This window comes from Bolinopsis microptera, chromosome 2 (genome assembly GCF_026151205.1).
Source record: "Bolinopsis microptera isolate Bmic1 chromosome 2, MBARI_Bmic_1.0, whole genome shotgun sequence".
In the NCBI taxonomy this organism is placed as follows: Eukaryota; Metazoa; Ctenophora; class Tentaculata; order Lobata; family Bolinopsidae; genus Bolinopsis; species Bolinopsis microptera.
The window spans coordinates 22,896,207-22,922,719 of NC_087073.1; the positions used below are offsets into that span (position 1 = coordinate 22,896,207).

The 26,513-nt window shown below is 42.7% G+C and overlaps 1 protein-coding gene and 1 long non-coding RNA gene across 2 annotated transcripts in view; one reads left to right on the forward strand and one right to left on the reverse strand.

The window, feature by feature from the left end:
- Nucleotides 1-25,002, forward strand: part of LOC134811101 (uncharacterized) — a 100,097-nt gene extending 75,095 nt beyond the window's left edge. Inside the window, exon 2 of the mRNA XM_063817824.1 lies at nucleotides 22,673-25,002. Within this exon, the coding sequence (XP_063673894.1) occupies nucleotides 22,739-24,976 (2,238 nt within the window). The 5' untranslated portion in view covers nucleotides 22,673-22,738 and the 3' untranslated portion in view covers nucleotides 24,977-25,002. The remainder of the gene's footprint in view (nucleotides 1-22,672) is intronic.
- LOC134826625 (uncharacterized) lies at nucleotides 554-15,592 on the reverse strand. Its single transcript, XR_010161727.1, has 5 exons — nucleotides 15,506-15,592; nucleotides 12,846-12,933; nucleotides 10,607-10,664; nucleotides 1,184-1,237; nucleotides 554-624 (listed from the first exon to the last, which is right to left on the reverse strand). It is a non-coding gene; the product is annotated as an uncharacterized LOC134826625 (long non-coding RNA).
- Nucleotides 25,003-26,513: the final 1,511 nt, after the last annotated feature.

The following is a 26,513-nucleotide window of genomic DNA, read 5'->3' on the forward strand; positions in this document are numbered from 1 at the left end:
AAAACGTCAAAAAATTGAAAAAAATTCGGATTTTTGATGGTTTTGAATGCCTTCGAGCGTTCATATTAATGTCCGTTCATAATTATGTCCGTTCATGTAATGTCCGTCCAAATAAGGTCCGATAAGGTATCTACTATATAATTCGAAAGATTATTTCTGTGACCTGTATGTACGACCTCCCACGTGCAAATTAGGTAAACAAATTAGGTAAAAAGCAAGGGTTGCATAATATTAACAACCATGGTAACGGTGATGAACGCGCACGTGCACGACGCACGTGCAAAGATTTTCGAGCGACGTTGAATATATTCCTTTTGTAACATCCTCAATAAATGTAATAGATTTGCAGTGTTGCAATTTTTTACAACTTTATAGTATGAGAATTAGTGTTTTAGGTGATTTGATGTATGTGCGTATGTTTTGCCATAATGAAACTGAATTGTGGAAGTATAACCAAAGTGAACAGAAGATGAAAGTGAAACCAAGAGATAACTTGAAACGGAAAGTGAAAGTAAAACTAACCGATCGGACGGAGCAGCTAGGTTTGAAAGCTTCAGTACCGCAGATAAAGAGATCCTGGTTTCTCAGTTTTAAAATAACCTTAAAATAGTTCTGGCAGTCGTCCTGAAAATAACTAAGCTAGTTCATTTTAGTGTTACAGTACTGTTATTAATGTGACAGTACTGTTATTAATGTGACAGTACTGTTATTAATGTTACAGTACCCCCACAGTTACTCACTACCTTGCTAGCTGTCTTGTTCCTGGCACTACGATTAGCAGGGCAGGAATTACACAGGTTGTGTTTTGAGTTTTATAAATTTACAGAACGGATTACCTGCCCTGCTAATTATTCAGTGGGAATAATTCAGAAGTATATAAAGGAGGACATGGCAATATAAATTAGAGAAATAGAGTACCTACTACGTAGCTAGCAGTATATATACCTAATATAAATTAGAGATGGTCAGTAATTTGGTGGGGGGAGCATTAGCCTCCTCAGGTCCATGCTGACTACATTAGCCTCCTCAGGTCCATGCTGACTATATATTAAACTATATATTCAATATAATATTATATATTTAATATATTGCTAATTTAATCCTTGCTAATTTAATCGCAGAATGGTTCATATCCTAATGTAAGTAGTGTAAAATTATAGTATTATAGTGTATAAGGTTTTACCTGATTCTGTCCGTACGAGTTGGTACACACATCGAAATTAGCGGGTGGAACGGTCTGAAAATAATAACAAATTAGATAATTAGGTAATTGGATGGAACTTTACTGGTAATCACTCAAAACCACATAATTACACTTAAAACCGGGTATCAATGTGTCACGTGATATTGACTACTAGTAATATTACCAGTGTATAATTGTGTATAATTATGTTTAATTTGCTATGTGTAACAATTACAAGTCGGAATGGCGAAAAACCTGCTGTTTCTAAATTTAAACGCTAAGGATTAGTGCCCCTAAACGGATTTAAACGGATTTGTGAATATATAATAATGGGTATTGAGTTAATCACATCAGTAGGGCGAATATTACCCAGTATCAGGTTACTATGGTTACCGGCTTTGTAATTACCACGCTTCATTGTAATCACGATAATATCAATAATATCTTCTGATTGGTCTGTGTCATCTGGACCTTATCCAGTTTGCACGCTGCTTTACCAAAACACAACAGTAACTAACTAGTAACTAACTAGTAACTAACTAGTAACTAACTAGTAACGAACTAGTAACTAACTAGTAACTAACTAGTAATAATTTCACAGTAACCATATTCCACTTGCGAAGTAAGGCTTGCCACAATGGCTAAATGACGTTATCACCAGCTAAACAACGTCATCACTAATAAGCAGACTGTCATAACTGAGTTCCCGGTTGTGTGTTGCTACTAAAATAATGGTTCTAGTAAAACTGGAACTTTGATTAGTTTATATAACTCCCTACTTTATAACTCCCTGGTTTTAAGTGGTTCCTCACACAATTATATAGATATCTGGTATAGTGATTTTTTATTCGTCTCAGTTCTCAAATTATGAGGTTAGTAATTTTTTAAATTGTTAAATTTGGATAAGGTGATGTTAGAAATGTTTTAACTGTGGAGTGATGTTAGAAATGTTGTGGTACACTCTGGTGCTGTCATAGTGCTCACGTGATGCCCATATAAGGGCATATAAGGTAGTACTCACATTAAACAAGCCATATTATTCCTTATACGGTAAAACCATCAAAATATTAACTTTAAGCTTTCAGACGGTGCAGTTTACAGTGGGAGCATTTCATTGGTTGTCATAGTCACGCGACAAAGGTAATCTAACGTGATTGGTTACACGGAAACTTGGATAAGTATATATAGTGTATAACTCTATAAAGTATAACTCTATAAAGTATAACTCTATAAAAACAATCGTTGAAAAGTTTCTTTTTCTTCGTCGCTCCTAATCTGACAATTTAAAAATTATCTCATTACAAAAAGGTCCTCTTAGTATTATACTCCTTCATAAAGATGATCAGATTGTGATGAGTACTGATGGTTACATGATTAGAAAAGTATAGGTCTACAGTGGTGCAGGTCTACAGTGGTGCAGGTCTACAGTGGTACAGGTCTACAGTGGTGCAGGTCTACAGTGGTGCAGGTACAGGTCTACAGTGGTGCAGGTCTACAGTGGTGCAGGTCTACAGTGGTACAGTTCTACAGTGGTGCAGGTCTACAGTGGTGCAGGTCAACAGTGGTGCAGGTCTACAGTGGTGCAGGTCTACAGTGGTACAGGTCTACAGTGGTGCAGGTCTACAGTGGTGCAGGTCTACAGTGGTGCAGGTCTACAGTGGTGCAGGTCTACAGTGGTGCAGGTCTACAGTGGTGCAGGTCTACAGTGGTGCAGGTCTACAGTGGTGCAGGGACAGGTCTACAGTGGTGCAGGTCTACAGTGGTGCAGGTCTACAGTGGTGCAGGGACAGTGGTGCAGGTCTACAGTGGTGCAGGTCTACAGTGGTGCAGGTCTACAGTGGTACAGGTCTACAGTGGTGCAGGTCTACAGTGGTGCAGGGACAGTGGTGCAGGTCTACAGTGGTGCAGGTACAGTATAGGTCTACAGTGGTGCAGGTCTACAGTGGTACAGGTCTACAGTGGTGCAGGTCTACAGTGGTGCAGGTCTACAGTGGTGCAGGTCTACAGTGGTGCAGGTCTACAGTGGTGCAGGTCTACAGTGGTGCAGGTCTACAGTGGTGCAGGTCTACAGTGGTGCAGGTCTACAGTGGTGCAGGTCTACAGTGGTGCAGGTCTACAGTGGTGCAGGTCTACAGTGGTGCAGGTCTACAGTGGTGCAGGTCTACAGTGGTGCAGGTCTACAGTGGTGCAGGTCTACAGTGGTGCAGGGACAGTGGTGCAGGTATACAGTGGTGCAGGTCTACAGTGGTGCAGGTCTACAGTGGTGCAGGTCTACAGTGGTGCAGGTCTACAGTGGAGCAGGTCTACAGTGGTGCAGGTCTACAGTGGTGCAGGTCTACAGTGGTGCAGGTCTACAGTGGTGCAGGTCTACAGTGGTGCAGGTCTACAGTGGTGCAGGTCTACAGTGGTGCAGGTCTACAGTGGTGCAGGTCTACAGTGGTGCAGGTCTACAGTGGTGCAGGTCTACAGTGGTGCAGGTCTACAGTGGTGCAGGTCTACAGTGGTGCAGGTCTACAGTGGTGCAGGTCTACAGTGGTGCAGGTCTACAGTGGTGCAGGGACAGTGGTGCAGGTCTACAGTGGTGCAGGTCTACAGTGGTGCAGGTCTACAGTGGTGCAGGTCTACAGTGGTGCAGGTCTATAGTGGTGCAGGTCTACAGTGGTACAGGTCTACAGTGGTGCAGGTCTACAGTGGTGCAGGTCTATAGTGGTGCAGGTCTACAGTGGTGCAGGTCTACAGTGGTGCAGGTCTACAGTGGTGCAGGTCTACAGTGGTGCAGGTCTACAGTGGTGCAGGTCTACAGTGGTGCAGGTCTATAGTGGTGCAGGTCTACAGTGGTGCAGGTCTACAGTGGTGCAGGTCTATAGTGGTGCAGGTCTACAGTGGTGCAGGTCTACAGTGGTGCAGGTCTACAGTGGTGCAGGTCTACAGTGGTGCAGGGACAGTGGTGCAGGTCTACAGTGGTGCAGGTCTACAGTGGTACAGGTCTACAGTGGTGCAGGTCTACAGTGGTGCAGGTCTATAGTGGTGCAGGTCTACAGTGGTGCAGGTCTATAGTGGTGCAGGTCTACAGTGGTGCAGGTCTACAGTGGTACAGGTCTACAGTGGTGCAGGTCTACAGTGGTGCAGGTCTACAGTGGTGCAGGGACAGTGGTGCAGGTATACAGTGGTGCAGGTCTACAGTGGTGCAGGTCTACAGTGGTGCAGGTCTATAGTGGTGCAGGTCTACAGTGGTACAGGTCTACAGTGGTGCAGGTCTACAGTGGTGCAGGTCTACAGTGGTGCAGGGACAGTGGTGCAGGTATACAGTGGTGCAGGTCTACAGTGGTGCAGGTCTACAGTGGTGCAGGTCTACAGTGGTGCAGGTCTACAGTGGTGCAGGTCTACAGTGGTGCAGGTCTACAGTGGTGCAGGTCTACAGTGGTGCAGGTCTACAGTGGTGCAGGGACAGTGGTGCAGGGACAGTGGTGCAGGTCTACAGTGGTGCAGGTCTACAGTGGTGCAGGTCTACAGTGGTGCAGGTCTACAGTGGTGCAGGTCTACAGTGGTACAGGTCTACAGTGGTGCAGGTCTACAGTGGTGCAGGTCTACAGTGGTACAGGTCTACAGTGGTGCAGGTCTACAGTGGTGCAGGGACAGTGGTGCAGGTATACAGTGGTGCAGGTCTACAGTGGTGCAGGTCTACAGTGGTGCAGGTCTACAGTGGTGCAGGTCTACAGTGGTGCAGGTCTACAGTGGTGCAGGTCTACAGTGGTGCAGGTCTACAGTGGTGCAGGTCTACAGTGGTGCAGGTCTACAGTGGTGCAGGTCTACAGTGGTGCAGGTCTACAGTGGTACAGGTCTACAGTGGTGCAGGTCTACAGTGGTGCAGGTCTACAGTGGTGCAGGTCTACAGTGGTGCAGGTCTACAGTGGTGCAGGTCTACAGTGGTGCAGGGACAGTGGTGCAGGTCTACAGTGGTGCAGGTCTACAGTGGTGCAGGTCTACAGTGGTGCAGGTCTACAGTGGTGCAGGTCTACAGTGGTGCAGGTCTACAGTGGTGCAGGTCTACAGTGGTGCAGGTCTACAGTGGTGCAGGTCTACAGTGGTACAGGTCTACAGTGGTGCAGGTCTACAGTGGTGCAGGTCTACAGTGGTGCAGGTCTACAGTGGTGCAGGTCTACAGTGGTGCAGGTCTACAGTGGTGCAGGGACAGTGGTGCAGGTCTACAGTGGTGCAGGTCTACAGTGGTGCAGGTCTACAGTGGTGCAGGTCTACAGTGGTGCAGGTCTACAGTGGTGCAGGTCTACAGTGGTGCAGGTCTACAGTGGTGCAGGTCTACAGTGGTGCAGGTCTACAGTGGTACAGGTCTACAGTGGTGCAGGTCTACAGTGGTGCAGGTCTACAGTGGTACAGGTCTACAGTGGTGCAGGTCTACAGTGGTGCAGGGACAGTGGTGCAGGTATACAGTGGTGCAGGTCTACAGTGGTGCAGGTCTACAGTGGTGCAGGTCTACAGTGGTGCAGGTCTACAGTGGTGCAGGTCTACAGTGGTGCAGGTCTACAGTGGTGCAGGTCTACAGTGGTGCAGGTCTACAGTGGTGCAGGTCTACAGTGGTGCAGGTCTACAGTGGTGCAGGTCTACAGTGGTACAGGTCTACAGTGGTGCAGGTCTACAGTGGTGCAGGTCTACAGTGGTGCAGGTCTACAGTGGTGCAGGTCTACAGTGGTGCAGGTCTACAGTGGTGCAGGGACAGTGGTGCAGGTCTACAGTGGTGCAGGTCTACAGTGGTGCAGGTCTACAGTGGTGCAGGTCTACAGTGGTGCAGGTCTACAGTGGTGCAGGTCTACAGTGGTGCAGGTCTACAGTGGTGCAGGTCTACAGTGGTGCAGGTCTACAGTGGTGCAGGTCTACAGTGGTGCAGGGACAGTGGTGCAGGTCTACAGTGGTGCAGGTCTACAGTGGTACAGGTCTACAGTGGTGCAGGTCTACAGTGGTGCAGGTCTACAGTGGTGCAGGTCTACAGTGGTGCAGGTCTACAGTGGTGCAGGTCTACAGTGGTGCAGGGACAGTGGTGCAGGTCTACAGTGGTGCAGGTCTACAGTGGTGCAGGTCTACAGTGGTGCAGGTCTACAGTGGTGCAGGTCTACAGTGGTGCAGGTCTACAGTGGTGCAGGTCTACAGTGGTGCAGGTCTACAGTGGTGCAGGTCTACAGTGGTGCAGGTCTACAGTGGTGCAGGTCTACAGTGGTGCAGGTCTACAGTGGTGCAGGTCTACAGTGGTGCAGGTCTACAGTGGTGCAGGTCTACAGTGGTGCAGGTCTACAGTGGTGCAGGTCTACAGTGGTGCAGGTCTACAGTGGTACAGGTCTACAGTGGTGCAAGTGCAGGGGTACTATACAGGGACAGGGGGCACGGGGGGCTAACTTTGTTACATACAGTAAATACAGGGTGTACGTCTGGACTCTGGAAACATTTCAAATAGAGTTAACCCCATGTAGCAGCTTGTTCACATAAACCAGACTACCAAACCAGTTGTTTACTGACTACTACTACCTTATATGGGCATCACGTGCTAATTATTACATAACACAGTTTGGGGGGACTAATTTGACCAAAAGTTGTCGAATAAATGGGATTTTCATCATTTTTCGGCTAAATAGAAAAAAAACGAAAAACAAATGTTTCTCATAAAATTTTCATTTAGCTCTACTTACTAATTAAAGAACGGCAAACACAATGGTTATCTTTATTTTCATCATCACTCAAGTTCACTGTAGTAGTTACGTTCTATGGGCATCACGTTACTACTACAGTTCACCTTATATGAGCATCACGTGACTACTACAGTTCACCTTGTATGGGCATCACGTGACTACTACAGTTCACCTTATATGGGCATCACGTGACTACTACAGTTCACCTTATATGGGCATCACGTGACTACTACAGTTCACCTTATATGAGCATCACGTGACTACTACAGTTCACCTTATATGAGCATCACGTGACTACTACAGTTCACCTTATATGGGCATCACGTGACTACTACAGTTCACCTTATATGGGCATCACGTGACTACTACAGTTCACCTTATATGGGCATCACGTGACTACTACAGTTCACCTTATATGGGCATCACGTGACTACTACAGTTCACCTTATATGGGCATCACGTGACTACTACAGTTCACCTTATATGAGCATCACGTGACTACTACAGTTCACCTTATATGGGCATCACGTGACTACTACAGTTCACCTTATATGGGCATCACGTGACTACTACAGTTCACCTTATATGGGCATCACGTGACTACTACAGTTCACCTTATATGGGCATCACGTGACTACTACAGTTCACCTTATATGGGCATCACGTGACTACTACAGTTCACCTTATATGGGCATCACGTGACTACTACAGTTCACCTTATATGGGCATCACGTGACTACTACAGTTCACCTTATATGGGCATCACGTGACTACTACAGTTGTAGCTGTTATAGTTGTAGCTGTTATAGTTTGAGTAAGAATTAAACAATTTCCACCCTTAAATAAAATGGATAAACCTCTCAATTCCCGCTAAAATCAAAAGATATATTTTGTGGTGAACTTGAGCCGTGTAAATGTGAGGACAGAAGAATTACGCAGCTTAATTAAGAGAGAGGGTACTAGAGAGGGAGCTGCTAGCTGGTTACATAAGGGAAGTTGGTCGTTTAGCTCCGGACAGCACGGTCCCTTTTTTGTAATAACAGCTCCTCAACTTCACATTACCAAAACGGCTACTAACCGGCACTTAAAAAGTGGTCACTAGCCGGCTACTAACCGGCTACTAACCGGCTAGTAGCCACCAAGTGGCTACTAACTCAGCTAATAGCCGGCTAGTGACCGCCTAGTAGCCGGTTAGTAGCCACTTGGTGGCTACTAGCCGGTTAGTAGCCGGCTAGTGACCGCTTTTCAAGTGCCGGCTAGTAGCCGGTTTGGGACCTAGAGAAAGTAGGTCTGCTTTAGAGCTCAGCTTATAGCCGGCTAGTGACCGCCTAGTATGTTCGCAGTATGTTAGTTACAACTTAAATCCGGTAATCAGAAGTCAGTGCAGTATACAATAAACAATGTATATAAACCAATCAATCAGAGCACAATATTAACACCACGTGACATAAACCAATCAATCAGAGCACAATATTAACACCACGTGACATAAACCAACCAATCAGAGCACAGTATTCACACCACGTGACACAAACCAACCAATCAGAGCACAGTATTCACACCACGTGACATAAACCAACCAATAAGAGCACAGTATTCACACCACGTGACACAAACCAACCAATCAGAACACAGTATTCACACCACGTGACACAAACCAACCAAAAAGAGCACAGTATTCACACCACGTGACACAAACCAACCAATCAGAGCACAGTATTCACACCACGTGACACAAACCAACCAATCAGAACACAGTATTCACACCACGTGACACAAACCAACCAAAAAGAGCACAGTATTCACACCACGTGACACAAACCAACCAATCAGAGCACAGTATTCACACCACGTGACACAAACCAACCAATCAGAACACAGTATTCACACCACGTGACACAAACCAACCAATCAGAGCACAGTATTCACACCACGTGACACAAACCAACCAATCAGAGCACAGTATTCACACCACGTGACACAAACCAACCAATCAGAGCACAGTATCCACACCACGTGACACAAACCAACCAATCAGAACACAGTATCCACACCACGTGACACAAACCAACCAATCAGAACACAGTATCCACACCACGTGACACAAACCAACCAATCAGAGCACAGTATCCACACCACGTGACACAAACCAACCAATCAGAGCACAGTATCCACACCACGTGACACAAACCAACCAATCAGAACACAGTATCCACACCACGTGACACAAACCAACCAATCAGAGCACAGTATCCACACCACGTGACACAAACCAACCAATCAGAGCACAGTATCCACACCACGTGACACAAACCAACCAATCAGAGCACAGTATCCACACCACGTGACACAAACCAACCAATCAGAACACAGTATCCACACCACGTGACACAAACCAACCAATCAGAGCACAGTATCCACACCACGTGACACAAACCAACCAATCAGAACACAGTATCCACACCACGTGACACAAACCAACCAATCAGAACACAGTATCCACACCACGTGACACAAACCAACCAATCAGAGCACAGTATCCACACCACGTGACACAAACCAACCAATCAGAACACAGTATCCACACCACGTGACACAAACCAACCAATCAGAACACAGTATCCACACCACGTGACACAAACCAACCAATCAGAGCACAGTATCCACACCACGTGACACAAACCAACCAATCAGAACACAGTATCCACACCACGTGACACAAACCAACCAATCAGAACACAGTATCCACACCACGTGACACAAACCAACCAATCAGAACACAGTATCCACACCACGTGACACAAACCAACCAATCAGAGCACAGTATCCACACCACGTGACACAAACCAACCAATCAGAGCACAGTATTCACACCACGTGACACAAACCAACCAATCAGAGCACAGTATCCACACCACGTGACATTAACCAACCAATCAGAGCACAGTATTCACACCACGTGACACAAACCAACCAATCAGAGCACAGTATCCACACCACGTGACACAAACCAACCAATCAGAACACAGTATCCACACCACGTGACACAAACCAACCAATCAGAACACAGTATCCACACCACGTGACACAAACCAACCAATCAGAGCACAGTATCCACACCACGTGACACAAACCAACCAATCAGAACACAGTATCCACACCACGTGACACAAACCAACCAATCAGAACACAGTATCCACACCACGTGACACAAACCAACCAATCAGAGCACAGTATCCACACCACGTGACACAAACCAACCAATCAGAACACAGTATCCACACCACGTGACACAAACCAACCAATCAGAACACAGTATCCACACCACGTGACATTACCCGAGCCCCGTGCGTGATCATCACGCAGCTTTCTGAGTGGTTAATATATTATAACTACTAACTACTGTACTAATATATATTATATAAGAAAGCTGCGTGATGTTATATATAATTATAACTTGGCAATGTTAAAATTGATAAAATTACAACCTGACACTCTTTTAGGAGACTATTAAATTGTTAAACGAAATCCTACAAATGTTGTTTAAGGGGGCCGGGGGGGGGGGGGCCTTAACTCACCCTGCAGGATTACACAGTACCTAGTAACTTAGCTAATTATTTCTAACAACTTCACTACTCCTGCTTCCACCCCCAGGGAGAAAGAGTGTTTAATTAGTGAATAATTAGTAGGTGATTCTAATGAACCAATGAGAGCTGAGTAAACCCACCTCGTCTGGGAAATAGCCGACTGTTTCCTGCGTGAAGTCCAGGTAGTAGAGTGCGTTCCTGAAATGGTGTTACTATGGTAACTAGTTGTGTAACTATGGTAACTAGTTCCTGAAATGGGAACATATTACCTCACACCATACATTAGAAGGGGGGTCAAGGTTCCTGAAATGGGAACATATTACCTCACACCATACACTAGTATAGAAGGGGGGGGGGGGGTCAAGGTTCCTGAAATGGGAACATATTACCTCACACCATACACTAGTATAGAAGGGGGGGGGGGGGGGGTCAAGGTCCCTGAAATGGGAACATATTACCTCACACCATACACTAGTATAGAAGGGGGGGGGGGGGGGGTCAAGGTCCCTGAAATGGGAACATATTACCTCACACCATACACTAGTATAGAAGGGGGGGTCAAGGTTCCTGAAATGGGAACATATTACCTCACACCATACACTAGTATAGAAGGGGGGGTCAAGGTTCCTGAAATGGGAACATATTACCTCACACCATACACTAGTATAGAAGGGGGGGGGGGGGGGGGGGGGGGGGGGGTCAAGGTCCCTGAAGGAGTTGTAATGTTATCCTGCATTTAGTATTGCTAGATAAGCTCCACACATTATAACAATGTATTGTAGAAATGTTACCCTCCACAAAACCCATTCATACGAAACTAGTGGGATTTAAAGAGGGAGCTGCATGGGATTTAATAAATGTGTTATAATGTGATATAATGTATTATATATACTGTGTTAATATACGTATCCAGTATCTTATAGCGATGGATTTCACTTGAAATAAGAAAGGGGGAGCCAGTATTAGTAGTACGATAATATGTATAAGTTATTTCTAATAGTAGTAGTATATATTATAGTTATTTGTAATAACTATTATACTGTAGATTATATTAATTGCCATTGCTTGCTACTGATAGCAAGTGATGTGTATTAAAGTAAGGTGTAATATATGATCTACATGATCCTTTCCTGCACCTATTTCATGAAATATACCTCTATTAGAATTCAAGTCGATTAGAATACGATACGATGTTATTTTATCATTATAAAAATGTCGATAAATAAACCTATGTGTATCAGTATTACATTATGTATTTTGCCAGTAAAGAGCAAAAAGAGTTATAATATTTGTTGTAACGAAATTAACCTAATTTTTACCATGCGATGTTTAAATTGTACCACTGTTAATATATTACTGGTGGGTGGTTGTAACAGTGCTTAAGCTGGTATTATTTGTTCAGATATCATCAAGAGTCTGTGACAAAGTAAACTTGTTTGCGCCTTCTGTGTTTTATTTGCTTATAACTATGTGATATGTTTACAATTCTCAACACATCCAAGTCATCAAATGATGCTACACTACTCAGCATTCCTTGTCAGGGTGCCCTAAACATTCCTCATATATTTTTCTTAAATATGTGACAGAATTAACCAGGGGGCACCAGTTATATGTTATAATGTAAGTAATGGTATCCATTCCATCAGCCGGCAGCAAAGGATCCATATTCAATATTCACAGTGTCACATAGTGTCACATAGTGTCATATATTCCATATTCACAGTGTCACGATGTAAACATTTCCATTATGACGTGACTAAATTTGCCTAGAGGATGAGATGAATATCCTAACAATCAAGGGTTTATACAATTTTTAGAGTGACAATTTTAGTGGTACACTGTACACTGTACAGTGGGGGGGGGGGGGGGGGGGTACAGTGTACCACTACTCACAGTGTACAGTGTACCACTACTCACTAAATATATATTTATTAAACCAAACAGTATATCATTACCAGTCTGCAAACAGGATGTCACATTGGCACCTTCTGCAGGTCTGGTGTTACCAAATAACAGTAGCTAATAATAGTGAGGTATCACACATAACAAAGTAATGGGGTAGGAATACAAATCTAAAATCTTAAGTTACAACAGTAACTGTTAAAATAATAACAATATCATAAGATTAATATAATTTACTAAAAAGAAAAAGAAAGATTTTGAGAATAATTATTTTGTTTACAGTCCCCTTGTTGAAGCTTGGGCCACTTTGCGCTCGTTGTTGCGCGAGAAGACTCGAAGAAACTAAAGTGTTACTGTTACTGTTAGCAAATACAAAATGAACTGGTACAAGATAGCGTCACATATTCAATATTCGCAAGATAGCGCTAGTGAGGTAGCGAGATTATCAAATATTTATATAATATATAGAGTACTTACTTAGCTCCTACAACCAGCTTCCCGTCCACCATGATTACAGAACTGAAGTTAGCTCCAGGTTGGCTGAAGAACTTACACTGAGGGCAATCTGAAGTGATTGGTGTTAGTCGTTAGAAATAGGAGCTTTATTATAATCAATATCTAAAATAATCCCTCCCCCCTCCCTCCCTCCCTCCCTCCCTCCCTCCCTCCCTCCCTCCCTCCCTCCCTCCCTCCCTCCCTCCCTCCCTCCCTCCCTCCCTCCCTCCCTCCCTCCCTCCCTCCCTCCCTCCCTCCCTCCCTCCCTCCCTCCCTCCCTTCCTCCCTCCCTCCCTCCCTATAAGTACTAACTATTTTGCAAATGTTGTTAATGTCTAGGTTCGAGGCTGAGTGAGGGATTAAATTAAACTAATTGAGACGTGATTATTACAAACTAGTGTGTGCCTACTTCACTTATTGCAAATACCTAACACTGACTATATACACTCTGTTTATAACACTACTACTAACACTACTACTAACACTACTACTAACACTACTACTAACACTACTACTAACACTACTACTAACACTATGAGGGTGCAGTTGATGCATGAACCATGTCGACCATAAGGGGGGGGGGGGGCTATCCTCTCCGTCCCATTGGAGAGGGGGGGGGGGGCTTTCCTCTCCGTCCCACTGGTAACGCTATTCACTCCAGAATAGAGATTAAAGGTTTCACAGCTTGATACAAGGTGTGGGCCACTAATTAGGAGTCAATTAGCGGCCCACTCAGCTAGCTCTCTGTACAGTCCTCTCTTCCCAATCTTACTTGAACACCACTAACCCCCCCCCCCCCCCCCCATTAATGGGGCGACATCTCTAGCCTTGAGGGCTGATTATTTTAATCTGGTGTGCCCTAATTGCAGTAGTAAACCCCCAACTGTGACTGTGTAAAAGCAATCCTATCAGTCGGTACTGAGCACTGTATAATATAGTATATCCTCTCTCAATATTATACATGTTAATGGTAATGAATTTTGATTAATATACACTGGAGCTGGTAGAGTTGTGTGTACAGTAAGAGCGGACGTTAAGGGGGGAGTGTAGTGAGGTACCTACTCTCTAGTCCCATCTCCCTCCCTCCCTCCCTCCCTCCCGGACGTTAAGGGGGGAGTGTAGTGAGGTACCTACTCTCTAGTTCCATCTTACTCCCTCCCTCCCTCCCTCCCTCCCTCCCTCCCTCCCTCCCTCCCTCCCTCCCTCCCTCCCTCCCTCCCTCCCTCCCTCCCTCCCTCCCTCCCTCCCTCCCTCCCTCCCTCCCTCCCTCCCTCCCTCCCTCCCTCCCTCCCTCCCTCCCTCCCTCCCTCCCTCCCTCCCTCCCTCCCTCCCTCCCTCCCTCCCTCCCTCCCTCCCTCCCTCCCTCCCTCCCTCCCTCCCTCCCTCCCTCCCTCCCTCCCTCCCTCCCTCCCTCCCTCCCTCCCTCCCTCCCTCCCTCCCTCCCTCCCTCCCTCCCTCCCTCCCTCCCTCCCTCCCTCCCTCCCTCCCTCCCTCCCTCCCTCCCTCCCTCCCTCCCTCCCTCCCTCCCTCCCTCCCTCCCTCCCTCCCTCCCTCCCTCCCTCCCTCCCTCCCTCCCTCTCACAAATACAATTCAGCTCTCTTCTACCACACAATACTCCTTTATAAATACATTTCCTACCTCACTTCACCCTGTTCTCAGTAACAATATGCTTCCTTGAAACGACCAACTAATACAGTTAGAGAGCAGAACAAAATAAGAGTACTATAAATTTTACTGCCTCTCAATATTATATTGATTTCTTTCAGTGAGGAGGACACATTTGCTGCAACAAAATGCCCTAAAGGCAATACTATAAAGTTAAATAGTATACCCCGATAGTATATTACTATAATGCTTACAGCACACTTGACAGTGGGGTCTTTATAAATTCTCAACATCAAGAAATTTCAAGAGCACCTGTTCTACTACTACTAGTTTATACAATTTTTCTTAACACTCACTACAGCTTTTTGCAACATTAACCAGGCAGAGGACTGAGGAGTCAGGTGTTTCCTAGTCGTCTGTCTGTCTGACAGTTAACAGCTATACATTTTATGAGTGAATACTGAATATATATATACTATATTAGATACCATTCAATTAAGTGATCTTTCATCAGTTATAAAACGATAATAAAGTTCAAATGGTTAGGATTTTAAAATCTAACAAAATTTCGCTCTTATTAATCAACTATCTGCCAAAACATGAATGTTCAAACTACCCCCCCCCCCCCCCCCCCCCCCCCCCCCCCCCCCCCCCCCGCCCCCCCCCCCCCCCCCCCCCCCTATTTCAAGCAAGGTTTGAAATACCAGAACCTTCATAAGGTTAAGGTAAAATTGTTCTGTGCTATTGTGTGTTAGAAAATATGTGTAAGCTAATTATGGGACCTGATGATCAGCAGACGCCCTAATTAGAAAGTGATTTCTCACTTGTTGCTTTGTGTTCTATTAGAGGGTCAGTCAGGAAAACATACAATAAGCAGTTTTCCAAAGTGGTTACTCAGGTAGTTAATTAGGTAGATCAATTACTGTTTATTTTGAGATAAGGTGAGGTGTACATAACACGTGGTTAGTGTATAGTACTACCTGGGTACCTGGGTACTACTATAGTATCTCACCTGGGTACTACTATAGTATCTCACCTGGGTTGTTTTCCGAAGTAGGCCAAACCAAATGCTCCGCTTTTGTGATGAAAAGCAAAGCACATAGAATCCATAATGTTGAAATCATGAGCTGTAAAATATGATTGGTAGAATGATATTTCAAAATGAATTGTGTTAAGATTATATTTGATATTATTATAAGGTAATAATCGGGGAAGTTTCAAGACAAATTTGGGGCACTGTAAATGGTTGGTTTAAAACGATTTTAATGAAGGTTCAGAAAATGAAACATTGTATAAGAAAGGTCGTTTTGAAGTTGACATTCTAACAATGTTGTGTACAGGGTGTTACAAGACTTGTGTCCAAATTTGAAATTATAATTTTTCTATTGAATGAGTAAGTTAACAGAAATCGGTTGGGAATGCTTGTTACATTTTAGTTATTTCTTGCAAAATCGTATCAAAACCCGTTTTTTCACAATTTGGTGAAAAGCTAGACATTTTCAAGGTTCTCTGTGTCAACGGAAGCAGTTGGACGGCTGCTAGGAGTGCACTTTCGAGGAAATACGGAAAATCAGGCAGGACAATTCATCCTAAGACTATTCAACGACAGACCGTGATGAAATTTGAGACTGTGGAAGGTCCAAAGACCAGGGAAAAGGAGACTGTTTGGATGGGCCAGAGTAACCATGGTGTCTTCGGATCACACTTTTTCGAGAATGAAGATGAGAAGGCAGACATGATAAGGAAAGCAAATTATATCGCTTTGTTGCGTGGGAATGGCCGATAAATCTTCAAAATATGCGTGCAAATTTCAAACCTCTCTATACCAAGCTTCCCCGAGGAAACAAAAAGTGCCCGGTAGAGAAAAGGCCATAGAGAGGTTCACATGATCCCAATTTCTAGTATCTAAGGCCTCTCAAATAACCTGTCAAATGTCTCATATACTCCATTAGTATGCAAAACCCATTGTTAGGTGAATTGTATACAGATAATTTCAGCAATGGTAATTGTCTAGCTATAAGGATAGACACCCTCTAAAAAAACCCAGATATAAAAGAAGAAAGCCCAAATATCCAGTAGCCCAGTATATCGAAACCCAAATTATGTATTGAAAGACGAGTCACCAAAACACGGAAGTATGCAGTATTGAATACTGCACCCGCGATAACATTGGCCCCTTGCAAAAAACTAATTAATCAATGAATCAAAACATATAATATTGTATTTATAGAAACTATAAAACTCTCAAGGCTCCTTCTCCAAGCTAACGACTCTAAAGTTCCTGATTATACAGTTCCTGATGGTACAAATTTTTAAAACCGGGGTAAAAAATAAAACCCTTCGTAATATATAAATGGTCAACTAAAACTAAAATGCACAAATTCACATCATAAGCATTTATACCCTCACCTAACAAGCACTCCATGACTTTTTAGGATCTAGGAGTGTTGATCAGGTTAAGGTCCAAATCACTTATCGCTGTGGGTGGAAGAGTTCTGGTACCTCTGTAAACCCTGATAGAGATTAAATCAAAACGCAGTCTGCATCTGACAGCACCATTGGCCTTTCTTAAGGCTTATCTTTTCAGCGAGATGTTTTAGGAACTGTGAAGCCTCAAACGCCATTCCTCCTGTAGTACTGAACATCTAATCAGTGGCGTGAAGGTAGCCTTTTTACGTTGAGGACTCTGTCATTGTACTCACGTTTTTTGTTTTTCTCGTGAGATTGGGACTGCGAGATGCTCTTGTCACTGTTGGACTGGGATTGAGGGTGAAGTACCCTTACATCTGTTAGGTGAATTGATTTATTATGCTATTGCTTTGTTGTTATATTGTGTAAGTCTGTGGAGTAGTAGCGAGAAGGTATTGTATATATTTTAATTTGTTCTCCTATTTGTAAATGATTTAAATTCTGTATTTTATGTAGGGTCGGCACCAATGTAATTATGGTTCACAACCGTGTTTCGGGTTATCCGAAATGGATTTTCCAGTGATGTTTCATATAATGTTTCTCACTCCAGCTGCAGTCTGGTAGTGCTAAGTATCACAATAATTTGTCTAGCTCTCATATTCCATGTTCTTTGCCTCATAGTATATATATAAAATAATATATTTTGGTATTTTGTAGATGTAACTGTAATATATTGATATATATGATGTAAATATGAAATATGATGTAAATATATGATGTAAATTTTATTTGAATTTTGAAATAAAATTATGGACCTTGAATTAACAAATTTTGTTACCTGGAGACCCCAGGCTATTATGTTAATAAACAAATAAAGATTCGGCGGAATAAAATATTTGCTTCAAATAGGACCGTCGACGAGTCCAATTCGGCGCGCGTCCTGGTAGGTTATAAATTTGGTTGACGATGTCAGAATGCTAGTTCGCGCGGCGCGTCAAAGCGGCGAAGTCCTCCAAGTTATAAACCTACAAAAAAACTACGCGCAAAATCAAATATTTAGCTCTATTATATTATCCATAAAATTTTTGAGTTCAACATTACATAGTTTACTTTGGTAACTGTAATACTCAATACGCCAAAATTTTAAAAATTCTTGTGAAAAGGCCCTTTGGGCATATAATAAAAGTGATCCTATAAACATAAACAATGTATTTTTGGACGCTGATTCCGAATCACCCCCAATGACGTAGGGTTAAAATGCTTCCCTGGAGAGTTATGGGCGAAAAACCCTTTTCGTCACGTAACAGGATAGTAAAATAATAATTCGATTGTTTAGAGCTCGGGTTAGGGTTAGGTGTTTGGGTTGTGGTAAGGGTTATGGTTAACTTCGGGGTTATGGTTAGGGTTTATGTGAAACCGTTTTGTACGGCTGCAAAACCATAAAAACCTTATATCACATGGTGACCCCCACGGTCGCTTCACTATAAAGTTTCACTGTAGAGTTGCTTCACTGTAGAGTTTCGCTTCACTGTTGACTGTAGAGTTTCGACTATACAGGGGGAGCCGCGCACTCGTGCGCGGCGGGTCATACAACGTATGACAATAAAAACCAAAGTCACGTGAAATGTTTTGGCGAGCGAATTAGTAAAAGCCATTTTATTTATACTATAGTATTCATTTTTTTGAATATTTGCTAAATTTAAATAACAGTAGGAGTAGTAATATGAAACATTTGACAGGTTATTTGAGAGGCCTTAGATACTAGAAATTGGGATCATGTGAACCTCTTTATGGCTTTTTCTCCATCGGGCACTTTTTGTTTCCTCGGGGAAGCGTGGTATAGAGAGGTTTGAACTAGCAAATTAGCACGTTTATTTTGAAGATTTATCGGCCATTCCCATGCAACATAGCGATATAATTTGCTTTCCTTATCGTGTCTGCCTTCTCATCTTCATGCTCGAAAAAGTGTGATCCGAAGAGTTGCTGCTAGGTCGTGCTGTTGGATTGGCACATTCTCTCCTAATTTTAAAATATCTTTTATTGGCACAATTTCATTTCATTAGGAAATGTTCATTTAACATTCATCAAGTTAAAACGTTTATTGGAAATTAATATATACGGCAAAGCACTTCATTTAATATAGTAAAGTAAAAGTAAAGTAAAATTTATGACATCACATCATCACACATGTCTACAAACTATCATCGCACTGTGTGAAAAAATATATAATAAATATTTCCCCACCCACATTAATTAATTATCAAATACAATATTTAAAAACAATTTCATCAAAAACATTATCCTATTTTAAAAACTTCCCAGTGGAATAAAGATTTATAAAACGCTTCTTTGCCACATAAGGATGGAACCAAAGATAATTGTTATGTTTCTCTTTATTACTGACATAACTGGCTCCCTCAATTCTCACTAAAACTTCATTAGAAACATTCCAAAAAAAGCAATCATTTGTGATACTTTTAGAAATCATATCTATCTTATATCCTTCTAATTTAATTTTAAAACCTAAAACTGTCACAGAGTTCTTGACGTCCGGAGGGAGTTTGTTCCAATATGGAATAACTCGCTCCGGGAGAAAAGACTTCTGGATATTCTTGACCTTTGTCACACTTTTACTACATCTATTGGATGAAACCAGATTAAGACCTGATCTGCTTGGTCTGAACAAGTCTGTACCATAATCAGTCATACCATTAATAACCTTAAAAGCTTCAATAAGGTCCCCACGTATTCGCCGCTCTGCCAGCGTTGTCAAATTGAGGATTTCCAGTCTACGGCTGTAAGGAAGAGTACCCACCTCATCAATCAGACGGGTAAACCGCCTCTGGACGCTCTCCAGCTCCAAAACAGTCCCCCAACTTCCATGAGCCGCAGGTGGATTCCACAATTGGACACAATACTCAAGATGAGGTCTTATTAAAGCTTTATATATAGCAATCATAACAGCCTTTTCTCTAATAACTAAATTCCTTACAATCCAACAAATCATACGATTTGCCTTAGCGATACATGCTTTGATCTGTTCGTTCCAAAGCAGGGAGCTATGGGTAATAACCCCCAAATCTTTTTCCTGTGCAGATACTTCAAGTTCTATACCATTTACCTTATAATTTAAATTAGGATTGTTGTTAAAATTAATGTGCACTACTTTGCACTTGGCAGGATTAAATTGTAAAAGCCAAATACTTTCCCAAACTTCTAATTCTTCGATATCTTCAGCAACACTACCGTGGTTAGCTGCATTACCAATTAATTTAAGATCATCAGCAAATAACTTTATGTTATTTTTTACAAGGTCAGGCAAATCATTAATATACAGAATGAATAGGAGAGGGCCTAGAACTGACCCCTGAGGAACACCAGATAAAACATGTTTAACCTCGGACCATTGTCCTTCTACAGAAACCCTCATAGTCCTGTCTGTCAGAAAATCTTTAATAACATCTAAAACCTTTCCTTTGACACCAAAGCCTTCCAATTTAGACAGAAGTCTAAAGTGGGGGACTGTGTCGAATGCCTTACTAAAATCAAAGTATAGAAGATCAACCGGGGCACCTTCATCTAAAATGTCAAGAATGTCATCAAATGTCTCTAAAAGATTAGATAAACACGATTTACCCTTAACAAATCCATGCTGATGCTTCGAAATTCGATGTTCTAGAAAATGTAATACATGTGCTCTCACCAACTTTTCATACACTTTGCACAAAATACAAGTTAATGAAACTGGTCTATAATTTAAGGGGTCTGATTTAATACCCTTTTTAAACAATGCTACAACAGATGCAGATTTCCACACTGCAGGTAAAGATCCTGTATCTGAACACTTTTGAAATAATTTAGTCAATGCTTCAACAAAATTGTTGTCATAAGCTAGCGATTTCAACAACTTCGGATGAACACCATCCGGACCAGAACTCTTAAAAATGTTAAGCTTTAAAAGTTGCTTTTTTATATCAGAACTACTGACTTCCATATCATCAATATCATCAATACTCTCATTGTCAGGTCTTAAATTCTCAGTTTTAGGGAGAGGGCCAGGTGGTTCACGCACAAAAACAGAGCTAAAGGCACTTGCGAGTACCTCAGCTGACTCAGTCGAACTATCTGTGCGTGTACCATCTCCTCTATCTAAAGAAACCACACTAGATTTAATTTGACGTTTATTTCGTAAATAAGAGTAAAAAGACTTACAATTCTGCTTCAGATTAGATGTAATTTTCTTTTCATAGCTAACTTTAGCTTTAATCTCTGCTACTTCATAAGTATGTTGTTTGCTACTTGCATAACTAAAATTAACATCAGATGGATTAATATCAAACTCAGCCCATGCTTTATCTTTATTCTTTCTCATTCGTTTAAGTGCAGATGTACTCCATGGCAACTTGACAGGTCTGTTGTCGAGATAAACCGAAGCAGTCGGAACAGCTGCAGCAACAGTCTCCAGTTTACCATGTAATTCAGCCCACATATCTTGAACATCATTGGTAGAACTATAATCCCAGTCGATATTTTTCAAACTAAAATTTAATAACTCTTCAGAGGAAATCTTACCCAATATAGGTTTGATAATCTTCTCTTTTAAACATTTGCTAGTATCCGGCGAAACAACTAGTTCGACAAGTATCCCAACATGATCACTCTTACCAAGCGGAGAAACGATCTTACAACCGTTGACAAGAGCATCATTTGTATACAGGACCTGATCAAGAAGACTCTCCTGGAGAGTATCCTTCACAAGCCGTCTTCTAGTTGTCTCGTTGGTGAAATACCAAGTTAAACCACTGTCATTGAAAACATCCATGAATTTCTGTTGAGTAACTAAAAACTGGTTCTTGCTAGCAATATTACTATTTATATATATTACTATTAATATACTGAAAAACAAATTAGGAATTTACCGCATCCGATTTTCCGCAAACCCCGATTCACTGCAGTCATCTCTTTTCCCCCAAATAGAGCTTAACATGTATAATGTAAAAAACAAAACACAAATTTACCCTGAACCCTGATTTACCGCGGATGTTTCCTTCCCCCAACTAGGGTTTAACATACATAATGTATGTTTTAATACTTTCAACACTACTATATAACAAATAATTTGAGGATGTACCATGGAAGTCTAGAGTACCCGCAACAAGATATGCAGCTGTAAACGACTTGGTAATGGGGTGCATGTGAGCTCTGGGGGCCAGTGGCATCAGAAGACTGGCTATCAGCCTTGAAAATAAGATGAGTTCTCTTTAGATCCATGTCACATCTGCACAGTATCTCCATCACCATGACACAAACACTCTTACACTCTTCTCACTACCCTGCCCCACCCTAACCCAGCCCCTCCCTCCCTCTACCTGTTGCGGGTACTCTGGACTGCATGGACATCCTTGAATGGAGGTATTTTATATAGTAGTGTTGTATCTATATTCTATATCAATAATTTGCTATAGACACCCTATCTAGCCCAACCCTTCCCTTAACCCTCCACTCCCCTTCCTTTATACATTGTACTCTTATCCCATGCCCAACCTGCTATAGACATATTAAATAACCTCTATTCTTCCCCTTTGGGACACTGCAGTCCACCCCGCTCCCCTGCCTCTTCCCCTCCCTCCCAGTCACCCAAAACATCACTACAACATACTCACTATACACTCATATATTTAGGTTTTTTGCTTTCGAAAATTCTCTCTGTTTATTCTTCTTGATCAATCTATCTTTCCCCATGATACCACTCATTCACGTCAAAACTGTGTTACTCTCATCATCTTACTTTCAGGCTGTTGGTTGGTTCGATGGTGTCCTGGCCCCAATCTCATCATGTGCTCCCTACCATTTTCTCTTCATGCAAGACACAACTATTACTGAAGACAACCCTCGATCTACCAGATCGAGAAACAATTCCTCTCCTTCTGCTGGAAATGTCATTGACTTCACGAGACCTATTACCATCACAACCCCTGGACGCTACTTGCTTAGCAACCCTGACTCTGGCTGTAGTATCAGTCTCTTCCAGGATGTTTTCGCAAGTCAATTGTGTGATCAGTTCTCTTGTGAAATCGAAAACACTGGTGCCCTCAAACAGTACACCACAATCCACAAGCAGGCTCAAGTGCATCTCCCACGACTGTCATCATGGTACGGCCCTGTTGACTATGCATTCTCAGGAATCGTGATGAAAGCCAACTCCGTGTCAGAATGTCCTCGTCTTGTTGCAGCATATCAGCACATGGTGGAAAATCTCTTTGAACCCAACAACATCGATTGTTCCTCTGACTGCTTTCTGATCAACCAGTACAGAACAGGTCGGGATTCTTGCGGAGAACATAGCGATAATGAGCCAGAGGTCGACCTCTCAAAACCTGTTGTTACTCTGTCACTCGGACAACAACGCTGTATGCTCATCAGAGAGGCTAAGAACTCTGGAAATGCCATCACAATTAAACTTGACCAAGGTTCAGTTCTTGTTATGCATGGTACTGATTTCCAGAAAAAGTACACTCACCAAATACCCAAAGACAATGCAATCACTGCTGCACGCACATCAGTGACCTATAGGACCTGCAGCTCCAGCTTCCTGCGTGAAAGAAACGCCTTATCTACACCTCTTACTGAGATGCCTATCACTCCTGTACTTGCGAACCTGTACTCACGAACTGTACTTGCCCCCAAGTCTACAGCTGAACCAGTAAGCTCCCCGTCGCTGCACAACAGACGTAGATCTTCTCTGTCACTATCTGGCCTCTCGCAAATCAACAGCATGGACAGCTCCCCAGTTGGATCTCCTCTGGCATCAAGCTCTCCCTCCGTGACCAGCAGTAAAACTTCAGTGTCTAATAGTGAGACATTCCCTCTCAGTTTGGAAGCCATGTTAGAAGCCATTGACTCATTGAAAGAAAAAACGGTGAAAAACGAACTTTCTCGTCATGGCAGCTCAAACTCAGGGTCCCTCATTGACTGTAAGAAACGACTCAAGAAAGCTGTGAAAGCATGCCACAAACGCCTTAGCGTGCTTCTTCTTGAGCCTCCTTCCACCTCAGCTGAGCCTGATTGCGTCACCCATTCCCTCCAAACCATGGAAAACTCTGTTATTGATCTTCAAGCTAAAATTAGTCTGCAACACACCACCCTGCAAACTCTTGTATTGTGTTCTGACGATAAATCCAGTCAAAAAGGTAGCACCAGCTCCCCTAATTTGTCCAACGAACTGAACACTGTGGACAAGAGACTCGAGAAGCTTGAAGAAATCATGAGCAGCATCAACTCAAAACAACAAGACACTGCTACCTCCCTCAAAGCCTTTGAAGTTAATATCACTGCTATTAAGAGCGAGGTTGAGGACTCTAAGGCCTGCCTGCAGTCTCTCCAGCTCAAAGACCATACAAATCCCTCAAACAAAAGGCCCTTGCCCCACTCTGCTCAAAACCAGAACCGTGGAAGGTCAAATGGCACATTCCCTGACTCTCATAGAAAAACCAGAAAACCAAGAAAAGTTCTCCTCCTTCATGACTCCCAGATGAACGGATTTATAGCAGAGTCTTTCTCCTCTGGGTTTAAGGTTGAAAAAATGAAAGTAGGTTCCTATTCTGACCTAAACGGAAAACACATGAGAGATGTGATTAAACAACCAGAGGTTGACTGTTACATTCTTCAGCTTGGAGTAAATGATTACAGATATAAAGACCGTCCTGTAAATAAAGCAGTCGAGGATGCAAAAAAAGCCATTGACACACTCCTCTCTAGCTCCAGTGCTAAGATTGTCGTCTCCCTGCCCACTCCAACTCCTGGCCCATTAAGTGATTTAACAAAACAATTTGTCTCGGAAATCACCCAATTTGTCTCCACGCAAAGAGAACTAAGTGACTTACACCGGCGCCTCTTCACTGTAAACAACACTGGAAACTTTTCCCGTGCCATCTCTGCTGCCGGGTCATCCCAAGACTCTCCTAACCCACTGAAGGAAGACCAACTTCATGTCTCAGAGTATGGTCTAAAAAAACTTTGTGTTAACATAAAACTTGGCCTTTATCGTGCCTTTGGTATGAGATCCCATAGAATGCAGCCCTCTACTGCAGAGCGCTAGAATAACTCTAAAATTCAAAAACAAACAAGCCTCACGAGATCAAGTCGCTGTAATGTCCTGGAACATTCAGGACAGTACAGGAGACGGATCTAACAAATTTGAAAATAACGAATTTCTGACAATCCTCAAACAAGCAAACATTCTATGTCTCCAAGAAACTAAGAAGCAGGTTAAAATCGAAGGATACCTTTCCTTTAATAGCAACCGCAAAAATTCTCGCTCAGGAGGGGTCTGCATTCTTGCTGAAAATGATTTAAGAAAAGGTGTTTCCTGTGTTCCTTGTAGTGAATCTGAAGATATTATTGTTGTTAAACTTGACAAAAACTTTTTTAAGCTTGATTTTGATCTATTTTTAGTATGTTATTATATTAGCCCTGCATATTCGTCCTATGTCAAGAAATATCCAGACTATACTGCTAAGACCTTCTCTGCTCTTGACACCCTCTGTATTAGACTACGTCAAAAAGGAGAAGTTATCATGTGTGGCGATGCAAATGCAAGAACTGGAAAACTCCCAGACTATATCCTCTCTTGTAATGCACCTGCCATGCATGACATCTATAATGATATTGGACTTGAACATGACATTGAAGAACCCAGAAACAACTCTGACCTGACTATATCTGAACCCCACTGCCAACATTTTCTTGACATGGTTATTAATAACCAACTGAAAATTCTTAATGGGCGTACCCTCGGGGACACCACTGGAAAAATGACCTGTCACAAATATAATGGAAGCAGTGTGGTCGATTATTTTGTAATCACCTCGTGGGCAAGAGATCATGTAAACTCTCTTCAAGTTAAAGAGTTTACATCATACTCTGACCACTGTCCCTTAGTCTTGAAACTCACCACATTCGAACCATTTGTTGCCAACTTCCAGCTCCCAGACTTTTCTAATTTACCGTGTGGCTATAAGTGGGACAACAACAACTCCCACTTACTATTTAAAGCAGCCCTCAACTCACCCGAAATTGTCCATAATCTGGAATACATTGTAGCAAACGAATTTAGCGGCACCTTGGAGGGCAATAATGAACTGAACGATGCAATTACTAACTGTCTCCACAGTGCTGCTGATATAGCATTAAAAGTGAAAAAACCTCCTAAAAATTCTGCCCAAAAGAAATGGTTTGATCCACAAGTCAACTCCTCGAGACGCAACCTAAATAGGCTAGCAAACCGGCTAGGTAGTAAACACTGCAACAACATTCTCAGACGAGAATATTATAAGCAACGCAATAAGCACAGCAATCTTGTTAACAGTAAGAAATTATCCTTTCTTAGGAAGCTAAATGAAGCTATTGAAGAGGGTCATATTCTTGACTGGAAAAAATTTAAAAGGCTAAAACAAGAACATGACACTAGTCCCCTACTAGACAAATTCGATCTGGCTAGCTTTCATGATTTCTTTGCTTCCCTCTATAATAAACCAGACCAGGAACCAGATCTCACTCACCACAATCACAGACATTACCCTGAACCACCAGATCTGGACATCCTAAACAAGCCCATATCTGATTCTGAACTTACT